The following is a 16,339-nucleotide window of genomic DNA, read 5'->3' as shown; positions in this document are numbered from 1 at the left end:
CCAACATACTTACAGAACACTGCCCACACACACACTACACACACACACACACACAGTCACTGCTCCACTCCCCTCCCGCCCACACACACATCTTCACTGTCATCACTCACATACATCATACATACAGGACTCTGCTTGCAATAGTAAGTCCCTGCCCCCCCCTACATACACAGCACATTATTTCATCAGGAAGCTTCTCCAACACACATCCCCAACATACTTACAGCACACTGACCCCCCCCCCCCCCCAATACACAGCACATTGTCTCATGAGGAAGCTTCTCCAACACACATATTGCACACTGCCCTCTCCCCACATGCACAGCACACTATCCCATCTCCCCTGTCATCCCCCCAACACACACACCAAGACCCCTGGCAGTTGGGTTAGCCCCTTGAGCCGTGGATCTGCCCAAGGTTTCTTCCTTGGTAAGGGAGTTTTTCCTTGCCCCTGTTGCTCTTGGGTGCTCCTTGTTGGTGCCCCCCACCCAATCCCAATCCTCCCCCACCTTTTTTTATGCAGCCCTTGCCACTTAATCTACTAAACCCCTCTTCTACTGCACTTTTTACCCCCCACATAAATGCACAAATAGGCTGACACCAGACATAATTTCACTGCATTTCTTACTCCCAGTAACTATATGCATGTGACAATAAACTTCCTTGTATCCTTGTATCCTTGTAGTAGTTGTAGGCTGTTGCTTACAACATGCTTTGATGATACAGGCCTAACACCCCAGGATAGTGCATATAATTACATAGAGTTGTGATAATTGAGTTTGAGTAATCCAGGGATAGCAATAGTGCCAATTTAGCAATATGAGGTGCTATGGAAACCAGGATGTAATTAAAATACTGTAGCTAACAGCAAGAAAAGTGGTGAGCAGCACATTATTAAAGAGGATTCCAAGGAACAGCAGAGCTACACGCTGGTGTAGGTGCTTCCATGGTCAGCTAGGATTGTAACAGAGCAAAGCTACACGCTGGTGTACCTGTGCTCCCATGGTCAGCTAGGGAAGGCTTTAATATGCTGGCACTCTCAACACAGAGGAAGGCGAAAAACTCCCAAACACTTTAAAGGAGAAAAAATTCCTTCCTTGCCCTCTTAGCAATGAGCGACAGAGCAACAGCTCCTGTGTATCAGCTGCCTTATGGCCAAAGCCGGCATTGAGGTGGGGGTAAAAGCGGCAAAACTGACCTCAACTCCGCATTTCACACACACTGGGACTCCATATTTGTGCATGTCTGGATCAGAATGATACCAGATTGTTGCGGCACAGAATCTGGCCGAATGACAGTTCAGCTTGGTGTTCATTAAAGGTTAGCATCATGAACACCGCAGCGCAATGCGTTCAATAAAATGCATATTAAACTGTTCTTATCTCAAATCAAATGCCGAGATAAGACTGTTTAAACAGGCAAAGTGGTAGCCATCAGCAACATGTAGATGTGTTAGCTGTAGAACACAGCTGAGTTTGTTAGCTGTTTGTTATGTAGGTCTACTACTGATCTTTAATGAGATAGAAACTCGTCACAGCAAGTGAGACTTTAAAGTTATTATTGAAATAATGTAGCAAGAATTAGCCTACAAACTAAGCTAGAACCCACTGCATAGCCCACGGTGACACAAACTGACTAGCAGGGGTAGGCTAGTCAGTAGCCTACTAAAATCAAAACAGTAGGCTAGGTAATTTTAGCTAACGTTATACAATTACCCTTGGCAAACGGCAGCAGTTTGTAGCCTAGCATAGATATATACACTAGATGTCGCCTTCTGCTTCTCAGCATGCGTCAACACCGCCGCCATTTTGGTACAGGGATCTGAAGCGCTAAACTAGTTCTCCTGTATTGTCAGCGTTACCTATTTAGCGACGTTTGGCCATCCCCAGCGATAGAAAACCTTTTTAGCGATTAGCGACAAATTTGGGAACTTCTCACAATAATGGCAGATCGGCTTCTTTGTTGTTGAAACGTAAGAAAATCACCTTTGTCATTTATGAATTCGGCTACATCTCGTTTGCCCATGGCACTGACCCATGATTATAAAAGTAACGACTGGCGTAGCCTATGTAGTAGCAGAGGTAAATGTTCTACAGATCTACAGCAACTGCTGGTGAGATTACAACTTACATGAGTAAACGAGACGAGGGGTATGTGGCCTCAACCAGAGCCTGCTACGAAGAGCCTGTTTACTTTCATTGTATCGAACCTGGTTGCAGTTTACTCATTGTTCCTCTAGGGGCCGCCGCTAGCTAGTGCAGAATGAATGGGAGTCTATGGGGCTAGACGGGTAAAATTTATCTTTATTATCGTCTTAAGCTTAGTTTTCTCTAGACTCAACCATAAATACATGCCTGTCAGTTGGAACAACCCAAAAAACTAGATAATTGCTTGAGATTTTGACGATTTGTGGTGATTTTATTTTCGCTAGATCTTTGCCCAGATTGACGCTAATGCATTATAGAGGAGTGGATCACTGAAGCAAGATGGCGTCTCGATTGACGCATTCGTTCCAATGAACAGCAGTAGTCAAGGCGACATCTAGTGTATATATCTATGGTAGCCTAGTACCAACTTCATGTGTAGGCTAACCATTAGCCATCTGCAATGAGGGAAGCTAGTTGCTTGCTAAAACAAACAAAGTGGCAAGAGATGTAACGTGTTAGAAGTTACAAGCTGGGACCCATGCAAATCACGGAATACAGGCACATTGGCTACTGAAGCAAATTTGAGTGACAAACAACTTAGGATAGACAACACGTTGGTTAACACAATTCCAAGCAAACTTTACCAAAGAACCACGAAGGACTGGAAGCCTGATTTATCAGAAATGTCACGTCTATATAACATGGCCGCTTGCAATGTTCAAGTGTTCAAGTGATTCACGGGATATTTAGCCTACACTGACTTCAGTTCACCCTATGCTCTAGACAAGAACTCCGTGAGCCTGTAACTATTAACACGGCCAATGTGACCGAAAGTTGTTAGCTAAAAACAAGTAAGGCAAATAGCTAAACAAGTGCCTTCATCTAGTAGGCTATAGCCTACATGTTTGTGACATGTATCTCAACATTCAGCAGGAACGAGTGGGCTTTACAAACAGCTCTAATACAAAGCAACAAGATAAGAACTACTAGTACAGCGGCTAAGCACCGGAATCGTTCAGTTTTTGCAGAAAGCATGAAACTTGGCACAGTTATACTACTACCCCTAGTGATCAAAAATTGAAATGGACCCCAACACATAGCGCCCCCTAGTGGCTGCTACCTTGAATTCAAATATGGCTACCATTCTTAATAGAATTGTTGATACAACTTCAAAATTAAACAAGATAAAAAAAGTCTTTTAAGTTCTTACACTCAATTTGTAGGGTCAAGGAAGCTATTGACATTATTTCCAAACAAACTTGATGTTGGCCATTTTGAAATCCAATATGGCGGATACCAAATGTGAAAATATAGACCATCTCTATTGTTATTCATGATATAATTTCAAAGTTTGAACAGTCATTTTATCACATGACAACCTCAATAATATACAAGGCATCAAGTATAATTTGGTAAGATTCCAATATGGCCACTATGTGTAAGAAAATAAGCCAATTATTCTATATCTTGGTTAATTAAAGTAACTACCTACATCATCAATACATTCTTATTCTACCTTCTTCTCTTTCTGAGCAAACCTTAACTCTTACTATACACTGCTCAAAAAAATTATACACTTTAAAAAATAAAACACATCATATCTCAATCGGGAAAAAACATCATACTGGATATCTACATTACATTACATTTGGCTGACGCATTTTTAGCCAAAGCGACTTACAACCTAGTAAACAGTTTAACGCTTTTAAAACAATTCTCTCAACAATTCTAGAACAATTTAAAACAATTCAAAAAGGTACAGTACAATAGGGAAAAGTGCATCAGTGAGTGTTGTTTTTATACAGTCAAGTCAGGTGGTAAGTGCTAGAATTAGCTAGTAGTAGTGCTACGAGAGGAGATATTCTCTGAAGAGCTGGGTCTTCAGGAGTTTTTTGAAGGTGGAGAGGGATGTCCCTGCTCTAGTAGGAACTGGTAGCGCGTTCTACCAACGTGGAATAACAGATGAACAAAGTTTGGATTGACCTGAGCGTAGCGGTGGCAGAGCTAGACGATGTTTGTCTGAAGAGCGCAATGGTCGGGGGGTAGCATGCCCTGTATGAGGGCAATCGTGTAGGTGGGAGCAATAGGTTTAGCTGGGAGGACCAGCAGTTTGGTTTATGAGTGGTTTAGCAGGAGGTGGTGTGCCTTCATCCATGTAGATATGTCTGAGAGGCAATCCGAGGTCCGTGCCGAGACCAAGGGGTCATCAGGTGGAAAGAACAGATAAAGCTGTGTGTCATCTGCATAACAGTGGTATGAGAAGCTGTGCGAATTAATAATCTGTCCCAAAGAAGTGGTGTGGATAGCAAAGAGAAGTACCGTGGAAATCCAGAGTTCTCGTGAGAGCACAATGGAATTGTCTCTGCGAGACACTCTGGCAAAGAGCAATGATGCATGTTACTTTTACCCCAACATTCCGGGAAACCAGCTAAACTGATGAAGACAGCGCTGCAACGTTGGCGGACAGTACACATTGGTCGTAGTGTTATCCGATTGCGTCGAAGTCCGAAATAATTCAGAGTAAACATGGTCTAGTGTTATCCAATTGCGTGCAGTGAGATTTTTAAATGCATGCTTGTTGCCGCCCCTCGGGTTGGGCCATTACATTGTTCTTTTCCAGACCCTTAATCTTTCTAGATTATCAGGATCTGGATTTTCCAGGCTAAAAGAGAAGGGGGCCCAGTACTGAGCCCTGGGAGACCCCTGTGGTGGGATGGTGAGGTGCGGACAGCTCTGCAAGCCATGATTTGTTAAATGAGCATCCTGTGAGGTAGGATTCAAACTGATATGGACTGGGTAATATGTTAGGAAGAAAAGGATGCCACTTCGTTATTTGGGAATGAAAATGATCAATCCACAGAGGACTGAATTAAAAGACCCCCCGAAAATCAAAGTGGAAAAAATTACGTGGCAAGCTAGTCCATTTTGCTTGAATTTCAGCGCAGCAACTCATGATGGTACTCAGTAGTTCGTATAGCCCCGACATGCTTGATGGCATCGGGGCATGCTCTTAATGAAACAGCAGATGGTGTCCTGGGGTATCTTATCCCAGATGTGGACATGGCCATCACTGAGCTCCTTGACAGTCAATGTTGCAACCTGGCGGTGTTGGATGGACCAAAATATAATGTCCCAGAGGTGTTCAATCGGATTTAAGTCAGGGGAGTGTGGGGGTACAGTCAATGGTATCAATGCCTTCATCCTTCAGGAACTGCCTGCACATTCTCGCTACATGTGTCTAGCCATTGTTGTGCACCAGGAGGAACCCAGGGCCCACTGCCCCAATACAGGGTCAGACAATGGGTCTGAAGTTTTCAGTTGTCTTGCCGGTAGAGGTGTGTACGTCCTTCCAAGGATATCCCTCCTCAGACCATCACTGGCCCACCACCAAACCAGTCATGCTGAATGATGTTGCAGGCAACATTACATTCTCCAAGACATCTTTAGACCTCACATGTGCTCAGGGTGAACCTGGTATCATTAGTGAAAAGCACAGGGCGTCAATGGCGAAACTGCCAATTTTGTATTCTATGGCAAATGCCAATTGAGCTGCACGGTGCTGGGCAGTGAGCAAAGGTCCTTCCAGAGGCCATCGGGCCCTCAGGCCACTTTCATGAAGTCTGACAGGTCAGAGACATTCACACCAGCGGCCAGGAGGAGGTCATTTTGTAGGGCTCTGGCAGGGCTCACTGTTTGTTGTTGCACAAAGGAGCAGATACTGGTCCTGCTGCTGGGTTAAGGACCCTCTACCATCCTGCCCAGCTCTTCTAGAGCAACTGTCTCCTGGAATCTCCAACATGCTCTTGAGACTGCGCTGGGAGACACAGCAATCCTTCTAGCAATGGAATGTTTGGTGTGCCATTCTGGAGGAGTTGGACTACCTGTGCAACATTTGTAGGCTCCAGGTACTGGCTTATGCTACCAGTAGTGACACTGACCGTAGCCAAATGTGAAAATAGTGAAAAATCAGTCAAGGAGGATAAAGATGGAAAAAGTTATAATTTGCCACCACCTCTAAAACCATTCCTGTTTTTACAGACCTATTTCCCTTCTTCTTTTCTTGTTTTGGAGAAAGTGGTCCTCAAGCAAGTCTTGGACTTACTATATCAGAACAACCTCAACTTGTATTGAGCTTTTGGTGTTTCCACTACCAAGCACACCCAAGGACTGGGCGCTGAACGCACTAGCAAGTGTCCTAAAAGTGCTGGTTCACTGACTAGCATGAGCCCTAATGTGTCAGGAGGGAGCTAAACTCATAAGGTATTATTAGCTTCATTGACAGGCATAATAATTTTATGGGATGCAAAATGTTAAACTACAATAAAACAAAATGGACCTTTTCAAACAATCACTATAAGCCTTAAATTGGCATATGCTAATTGGCCCCACCCACCTCAATTGAATTAAGCTAACAGTAGGATGTGTTGGACTGGGTTATATACTAATTTATCTAACTATGACTGGGTGTATGTACTAATTTATCTAACTCTAGGATAGAAGACAAAATAGCTAATTTCCCAAAAGGCAGCATATGTTTCTTTAAGAGATTTGACAGACGCTAGCATCCATGGGTTTTAGCCTCCTTGCTAGCATGCCAGCCTCTAGGGGGCAAATTAGAAGGATTGAGCCCAGGCAAGTGCAGGGTTTAGTCACACAGTCGAACATACATAGCCTAAACGCACCCCAGTTTTTGACTCAGTGTCAGAATGTATGGCTACTTCCTTAAAATCCAACATGTCTGCCATTTTAATTATGCATGATTGTCTCATATATTTCATAATGCTGAAAGATGGCTATAGACGTCATATTATGTGTTAAAAGCAGCATAGCATTATAAATGTAAAAAAAAGGCATATTTTGGTGGCCATATTTGAAGTCAAGATAGGGGCCACTAGGGGGCGCTATGTGTTGGGGTCCATTTCAAATTTTGATCACTAGGGGTAGTACTATAACTGTACCAAGTTTCGTGCTTTCTGCAAAAACTGAACGATTCAGGTAAAAATCTGGCCTTAGCCGCTGTACTATACCTCCCTGCAGTAGTTTCTCATGCAACCTAGACCATGAAAGTCTGTAACAGATAGTGGGCAGCAAGTTCTGCTTGAGACAGGCGAGCAAACCGGTAGTCATTGCGAGCGGAGTAACACCGATGCTGCAACTTCGGCAGGTAGACTGCGAATAAATAACCTGACTGATTGAAGGAGGCGTGGCAAATTCCGTCACGCTCCTCCCGAACTTCCGTTTGTAAAACGCCATTTATTTAAGAGATTTGCAGTTTATAACAATCGTTTTTTATTTACATTTTACACAATGTCCCAACTTTTTCTGTTCTATTTGTGTAACTGCATTTACACAATGGACAATTCTAAACGAAGCAACAATGACAGTTCCTTCAGAAAAAGAAAGATATGAAAACATACTGCATTTGTGATTATAAGGGTGTCAGACTCACCTCACCGGCAAACGCCTGGCCATTGAGTAGGTGCTCAGAACCTTGGCCATCTTCACTGCCAAAGTGTAATCTGATCTCCTCAAGACGGTGACTATATGTCATTGGTCCACCAGAGATATTCACTAAGTGCTCCTTGTCCAGTCGTAGGGATATATGACGACCAGTGTTGTACATGGTACCGCCCACCTGAGTAAAAGCAAAGTAGTAGTAAAGCTCAGTAATTTCACAAAGCTTTAAACAAGAACAATGTATGATGACAATAAAATCATCCACACCTGGCTTCCACCTGGAATATGAAGGCAATATGTTTCCAGTGAAGTGACAGCAGTATTGTAGCAGCTATTGTTTTAGTGTACCTGTTGTAAGGTTCCTAAAATTCAAAAGGATTTATGCATGTGTCAAAAGTTGTGTTTCCATTACAGTCGCAGGTGGGCAATACTTAGCTAAGCTCAGTGCTTAATTTGTAAAGTGGGAGGTGCCGGAGCGCGAAGGCGGGGTGGATCCGGCGACTCAAAACGGGGATTTGAGGTTACGGACCAACAACAACAAAAAACCCTGCGTACAGCTCCGACTAAAAAAACGAAACAACGCGGTGTGTATGCTACATCAGGGCAATGTTTATTAACCTCAGAACTTGTAACAGACTGTACGGGTGGAAAATGTAAAAAAAAGCAGCAATTATCCATTATCAAATTATCGGGAAAAAAACTAGACAAACACTCTAGCATAGGCCAAAATAAAACATATACAGTAGTATGCTATATATTGCAATGATGACCACCCAGTAATCTATCTGAACCCCTAAATATTACCCCCGATCAAAACACATAGGAACTGACACATTATGGCACAGAGAGAAAGGGGGAGACACAAACACTCACGCGCATACACACACACACACGCGCGCACAGTAATCAATGATCAATACAGCGTGGAAGCGCGATTTCTTCCTACCGTAGCAGGCCTACTTGTCCAAAACCCCCCATACAGCATCCAGACCCCCGGCCTCCATTACCCTGCTTCTTTCTCTACACCTTGTGTCCAGTGCAGCTCTATGTCCTTTGGAAATCCATGACCTCACGTAAGGAAAGGGGTTGAACCGGGTAAGCGGCGGGCCGACAAGGCAAATGAAGAGTAGGGAGGAGATGGTAGAGGGGAGAAGAGACGCTCTGTTTGCTGTACAGATTAGGTTCATCTGTGAAAAGCCCCTCTCACACTCAGCACTTGAGATGGGGACAGTGTCCACCGCAGCCAAGAGGCCATTCAGCTCATCTGGAATGGATGTCCCATTATTGCCACGGTATTCCCTGAAAGCCCTGATGACATTCCGCGGGCTGTCGATGCTAAACTGCTGGCAGAGCGCCTCAACTTCTCTCTCCCCGAACAGCGCGTCACCATCCTGTGGCCAATATTGTGGATAAAGCACCTTTAAATCATCAATTAGTTTGTTATATCCTGTTTGGTCCTTCCCCTGTGATAACATTCGTTTCTCCAGATTTCTTGCCAGGCTCCCAAAAAACGTCCTCTGGTCCAGGGTTCTGTCAGTGAGCCGTCCTGCATGCAGGGGTACAGCCTGGAAGTTGTTTTCCTCGACCCCGCGCTGGCTCAACAGGCTGTATCGACCGGGCCTCTCAGACATAGCCTCGAACACCCTGATCTGTCGGCAAATGGCTTTATGCGCCATTATGATGTTGCAATCTCGTTTTTGGAGCTCGAGAGACAGCTCTGACAGTTCTTGCAGTGCGTCACACATGAGTCCTAAATTGTACACAAAGGCATGGGATGAAAGGCGCTTTGCCAAGCCGTTGTAGCTTTCCCGAGTTGCGCTCTCGCGAGCAGAATCCTCCGCTGCGTGTGTAAAATGTCTATGGAGAGCAGGATAACTTCTCCACACAGCTTCGACTGTTCTGAGACTAGATGCCACCCATCTGTTGTCTAACACTCGACCAATTTTGCACAATTGAATGTTCAAGCCGTCAGCACACTCTTTGAGCTCAACTCGGTTTTTGTTTGATGTGCTGTACAGCGCATAAAGTTTATCCATTAGAATTTTGAAATGATTCACAGCCCCTATTTCTTTCATCACATCCCTGACTGCAAGCTCAAGTCGATGCGCAGAGCAGTGCCACACCATGATGTTTGGGAAGCGGGTTTTAAGACGAGTTGCCACACCACTCTTGCGTCCGAGCATCACTGACGCTCCGTCACATGTGAGACCGACGAGTGTTTTTGAGAGGAAGGCCTCGTCTAAGTTGGCGTGATCCAATGCATTCAACAGTTTGCGGACAATGCCTTCTGCTCCAAAATCATCCAACTCCACGAGATCAAAAAAGATGTTCTCGGGTGATTCCATCTCTGGCAACTGCATTCGTAAAAAGACTATTAATGCGCTCTTCTTATTTAAGCCTGTGGCTTCATCCAGCATGAGTCCGATTTTTGGAGCACAAGTGACAATCCTCTCAAGCAGTTTTCTTTTCATGTCAGTTGCAATATGCTGTTGTATATGAGAACATGCCACGTTAGAGTGGAGAATTCTCCCCATATCCACACCATTGATTTCCTGACAGTCTATTTCATGTTCAAATCCGTGAGCTGGCCTGTGACGCTTGGCCTCCTTGTAAGCGGTGCGAAAAATTCTGGCAGTCGTTTGCACCTGTTCGCTTTGGCTATGAATTACTGCATTTACCAGTGTATTTTCGTTTGCTTTATCACACATCTTTGATGCCATTACATGTGCTTTAGTACGCCCATGCTCAAAAACCTTTTTCCTTAAGGCTCTTTGCTTTTTTCTTAAATCTGGCGCAGATGATGTCACTGAGCCCGAGATCCATTCTTTTGCCAGTTTCACACCCGTCGTTTTTTCCGGACCCAGTGATCCCACTTTTTTACAAATGGCACAGCCCAGTCTAAATTTGTCCGTTGTAAGCCAAGGATAACTTTTTTTTTTCTCTGTAAACTGAGCGTCTGTCCAGATTTGCCCAGTTAGAGTGTCCCCGACAAAAATACCTGCTTCGTCGCTATCACAATCTCTCACAGATTGAAAGTCCCCATCAGCCGTCTCGTCCTCTTCTCCTTCTCGTTCCCCTTCCCCGTGTGGGTCTGGGTCATCATTCCCACTAACAACAGGTGCATTGGCAGCATCAAAGTTAGGCGTAGGCCTACTTCTGCTACCACCTTGGTCTTCACATTCTTGATCAGCGATCGACACGATTTTTGCTTGTTTAGGATTCGACTGGCCAGCATATTTGAAAAAGCTTTTTGACATTTTCCTGAGTGAAATCTACAGGCTAACAGCAATCTCAATCAGCACACGCCATGTGTCACTTTAACTGCCTCCCCCTCCCTCCCTCTGTCTTCTCCTACCCTGAAAATTCACCTCAAAACACATCGAAAATGCAAACACAATATTTCTAAAGACTAATAAGAAAGATATCAACATTGTAGACTACAGAAACAGTAATTAATTTTTTTCGTTTAGGCGATTCATTTTTTATATTGACATAAGAGTTGCCGGATCCAATAAAAGAGGTGCCGGATCCAATAAAAGAGGTTCCGGATCCAACATCGGAGGTGCCGGAACGTGTTCCGGCTCAAATTAAGCCCTGGCTAAGCTAACAACCTACAGAAGAATAAGTTAAGCAAATTTCAGTAATTCGTTCCAGTTACTAAATAACTGTAACATCCATCCCTGCGTTTCTCTTGATATCTCTAATATATTGACTTATTGTTTCCATAGGCATGCAGTGATTGCTTATTGAAAATATAGATTAGCCTATGTGATTAGTGACTATAGATTAGACACATTATTTCATTGTAGAGATATACACAGGATAGAGCACGCATTCTCTCCTTGCACCGCTCTCACTCAAACAGTTTGGCTTCAGCCCGCACCTCCCCTACGCAAATCAAAACAGTGGCTTGTGCAAGAACTGTTCATGCAGACTATAACTGGCGCAGTGTAACCTACACAACTTTGTTAAAAATTGATGCATTCAAGTTAACTTTGCAAAGTTAGTGTTATAGCCTACTTATCACAACGTTGTCAATCGCAAACGCTAATTTTTCTAACGTCCCTCTACGGAACTACCTGCTTAATTTGCGGAGGACGAAGAGAAAGCACCTTTTTGATAAATGAGCCAGTAGAGAAATAACTGTTAAGAACTAATCTCTAGCCTAGGGTAGGCTTCTGCAAAAAACAATGTTGTTGGCTATTTAATACCATCTAGCGACATTTTTAACAGGCTACACGCAATAGAGGCTTAGACAACTACCCACGTTTTGGTTCGTATATTAATTTGCCCTACTTCTTGACTGCAATGTAGTCAATTGACTGCTTGACAGGTTATTTTTATTTTTCTGTACATTAAAAAATACATCTGCTCTATGCCGCAGAATTACGCACTTGGCCAGCCTATAGAACTGGCACATTTTGGAGAGAGAATGTACTCACGCAATAATCTGTTGGCCATTTGTGGCGGGTTACCAGCAAACAATGTGTAATGCATTGACTCAAGACCTCAAACGTTTTTTAATCAATAAAATCAGAAAGGATGCAGCAGGCAGCAAATGTAGAAGAGTCATTTCCAGTGGAAGAACAAAATGCTGAATGAAGCCCAAAGCTTTAGGCTACTGATGTTAAAGAACACACACATAACGGTAAAATAAAAGTAAACAAAGGGTAAATTTAGCAAAGGTGACAAAATGAATATAGGCGTGAAAGTAAGCCTAACTCTCTGAATGTTGCACCCTGAGACCAACTCAAAAGTAAAAGTAACGACAACAAGTTACATGTTACTTTCCAAAATGACTAACGAGTAAAGTATTTTCATTACAATTTAAAGAAGTAACGAGTAACTTGTAACGCATTATTTTTTTTGAGTAACGACCCCAACACTGTGGATGTTATATACACCTAATCTGATTAATCTGATGAATCTGATTGTGATATCCAACAGACGTGCCAGGCATTTTAATAGGACATATAAATATCATCATGATATCCAATAATTTGTCAAATTTCAGATCAATCAGTCAAAGCATAGAAAATGCCTGGCACATTTCCTGCTTGGCCAGATGGTAGGGCTATAAACTAGGCATGTGATTACACATGTGAATATCATTACAATCATGGTATCCAATATTTTGTAGTTTCAGATCAATCAGTTATGGCATTGCCCATTTCTGGCACATTTCCCACTTGGCCAAGTGGTAGTGCTATGTCAGGCAGGCACATTGGTTGTCTGGATGTCATCATAATAATAATATTAACCTGAGAAGTTTCAGACCATTCATTCAATGCACTGACTTTAAGACACATTTCCTGTGTATGTGGCAAGATAATAAAATCAGAACATATTACAACATATCAAAAATCCCTTCACAATTTAACATTAGCAACGTCTTGGCGTCATGTTTGCCAAATTTCGCCTAGGAGGAGTATGTTAAAATTGATCATGTGACATCAGTGTAACTGCCATTCTTTATGTTGACAGTTGTTGGCGTTATGCCAAATATACATTATGGGGATGTGAATATCATCATTATCATGGTATTCAATAACGTGTGAAATTTAAAACATTTCAAGCAATACATGGTGAGTTTATGACACATTTATTGTTTATGTGGCAAGATATTAAAATTCATAGTTTCACCATTTCGTCAAATTACAACATATCAAACAAAGTTTCGCAATTTAGAATCAGCAGCATCTTGGCATCATACAGTATATACCAACTTTGACATGAATCGGATCAATCGTCTAGGAAAAGTGCGTAAAAATTGATCATGTCCACATAAAATCTCATTTCCTGTGGGCGTGGCTAATGCCATATATACATACAAGTTGATTGTCTTTGAGAGGTACATACACCTACCAAATGTGTTGCTGAAACTATATGCCAACCACAATCCACAGTTTCCTGGGCCACGCCCGGAGCCAAGCATTTATCCCTGTGTATTCACTGTACCAATTGATGTGTTTGCCAGATTTCATGAGTTTTCGCCCATGGGAAGCATCTCTTTTGGCATCACAATTCATCATATTATAGTGCGCACAAATTCCCAAATATCTCACTTCCTGTTGTGTGTGGCTAATGCATTTTACATACAAACGTTGTTCACCTTGTACACCTATCACATTTAGTGTGTGTAGCTGAAAGTATATGCCAACCACGTGATCAGCCACCTAAGGGGGCGCTATGAAGTCTGTGGGCCACGCACGGTGCCAAAGCCTCTGTAACTGAGTGGCGGGCGCTACGACTGACGTGTGTACCAAATTTTAACGTGTGTACCAAATTTCATGAGTTTTTGACCATGGGAACCACCTCAAAAAAGGCAAAGTCAGTAAGATCCTTACAAATCAGTAAGATCCTTACAAAAGCAATAGGGCTTGGTGCTCGGGTTGAAAAAAAAGCCAGAGTCCAGACCTCAATCTGTCAAAAAAGTGAGCACAAGGCCAGAGTGATGGCAAATAATCGTTCTTGGTAGGTCCTATACAAACCATTTTGAGAGCTGTGAATGCAAATACTGTAAAGATGTTTCCACTGACTATTTAAAAAGGTTATGAAAAATTTCGGACATGCCATTTTCATAAAAATGCTTTACATTAATACACAGGATTAGATGTTATAATCCCTTGTGCCAAAATCCAAGGTAAAAACACATTCAGAAGCTCCTACTCAAATTAACTTAAAAAAAGCACACTAACCACAAATCTGCCAACCAATGGTCACAAACACAAGACAAATGGCCCATCAAACAGCAGTAGATAGTATGTGGCATGTCATTGGGGTTATCAAGTGGGCACCCTCATTCACCGATGTTTCGTTAAGTTAGGCCCGCGACACCTCATGAAGGCTTAACAGTGAAACCTCGACACTCCCCACCATGCTGCCACCATATTACCACATTGAAATATCCAATACCCAAAATACTCTTAACCATGGTCTAGGTTGGTCTGTCCCGTTGATGCGGACTGAACCATAACCCTAAAAACCCTAACCAACCACCATCGACCTAAGCACGGTCCATCACAAACACAAAACAAATGAGCCAGTTAGCTTACCTTAGCTTGCTCCCCAGGAAGTTAACTTCTCCTTATACAGAACGAATCCGTGAATTAGTGAAACACACACAGCACACAGTGTACACACAGTGAGGTGAAGCACACTCTAATCCCGGCGCAGTGAGCTGCCTGCATCAACAGCGGCGCTCGGGGAGCAATGAGGGGTTAGGTGCCTTGCTCAAGGGCACTTCAGCCGTGCCTACTGGTCGGGGTTCGAACCGGCAACCCTCCGGTTACAGGTCCAAAGTGCTAACCAGTAGGCCACGGCTGCCCGCAAGGTCTGCCCGCCTGCTGCCAAGGACATGTTACTAACCACCTGCCTTAGACTCCGTCCACAAATGCCCAATTCAGACAGCAAGCCAATAGCAGATCTGGCTACAAACCCTTGTGCGCCATTTCATTAGGCCTTAATCGTGCACTCCAACCTCGCTTAGCTGCTTCCTCTGCTATCTCAGTGTATTTCGTTCTCTTCAGCTCATTGGCCTCTTCCACTCTGTCTTCCCAAGGAACAGTAAGTTCAATGAAGTAAACTATCTTAAGAATTAAGAATTAAGTAGGGTCTTGGGTGATGCTGGCCAAGATCAACTTTCATTTCCCAGCCCGCTCCATTTTCCAACTGGCCGGTTTTACACCTGGCCTTTTCGGAACGAGGTTTATCCCCTGACGTACAAAGTTAATTTGCCTAACCCCTTTACTAGCTGCTAATGAATTGACTTCTCTCCTTTTATCCTCAATTGCCGCTGCCACACATTTCAATACCTGGATATGACACCACGTATACCGCCCCTGGGTGAGACTTAACTTGCACCCTGATAGGATATGGTGGAGGCTGCCCACACACGAACAAAGTGTGCATTTATCGTCCTCACCAAACCATTGACTTAAGTTCTTGGGAGATGGGAGCACATCATATGTAGTGCCTAACATAAATCTGATCCTACCAGCTTCCATGCCCCATAGATCTTTCCATCTAATCCGTCTTTTTTCCACCCATTCCCAGTTCACCCACTGCCCTTGTTTTGCCTGTGACACTGCCTTAGTACATCTTACAGTCTCGTCCTGTCTATGCATTTCCTCCACTACCATTTTCCTCTTTTCTCCTTTTCGCCTTGCTCGACAAAGGGTTTACTTACATCCAACACTAGACCCCGCCGCCCATGCTGCACATGGCCCATTATATCCCTATGCCTCAATGCTGATTGAGCTTGCTTAACTGCCGGTTCTGGGTTCCACTTCCTCCCTGCATTAACTGTGGGTGCAACTCTCCTCACCACTGGGTCCCTACTGAGTAAGAGTAATTTCCAATCTAGCCTTAGCACACTTAAAATCCTCTGTCAGACGAGATATTGGCAACTCTACAATGCCCTTCCCATACAAGGCTACACTGCTTAGGCAGCGTGGGACTGACAAAGGAGTTGATAATTTTTTCCAACCTTTCTACCAGAGAGGGTTAAAGTGGAGCGAGAGGCGCAAACGTTCGACAATTTCCGCGTTCGATTATTGCAAGGGGGGGGGGGGATCCCCCTTTATGCAGACCAGAGTAAGCCCTCGCTGCACTAATGTCAATGGAGACTTGACAATAAATTGGTCATTATGTCTTTCTGGAATTGGTTAGGGTTTTTTGGAAAATGTTGTCATATTCTGTAAGTGTTTGGGATCATTTCAAGCCTAATAGTGTAA

The 16,339-nt window shown here is 43.5% G+C and overlaps 1 protein-coding gene across 1 annotated transcript in view; it reads right to left on the bottom strand.

Moving 5' to 3' along the window:
* LOC143138346 (carbonic anhydrase-related protein 10-like) overlaps positions 1-16,339 on the bottom strand; it is a 130,485-nt gene that overhangs the window by 75,161 nt on the left and 38,985 nt on the right. Inside the window, exon 4 of the mRNA XM_076298842.1 lies at positions 7,597-7,782. Within this exon, the coding sequence (XP_076154957.1) occupies positions 7,597-7,782 (186 nt within the window). The remainder of the gene's footprint in view (positions 1-7,596; positions 7,783-16,339) is intronic.

This window comes from Alosa pseudoharengus, unplaced genomic scaffold, assembly GCF_046254945.1.
Source record: "Alosa pseudoharengus isolate Yale_2024_CS ecotype anadromous, Long Island Sound unplaced genomic scaffold, YU_APseudo_1.1 YU_APseudo_1.1_scf_21, whole genome shotgun sequence".
NCBI lineage: Eukaryota > Metazoa > Chordata > Actinopteri > Clupeiformes > Clupeidae > Alosa > Alosa pseudoharengus.
The sequence above is the reverse complement of the archived record's forward strand: the minus strand, read 5'-3'. Positions and strand labels throughout refer to the sequence as shown.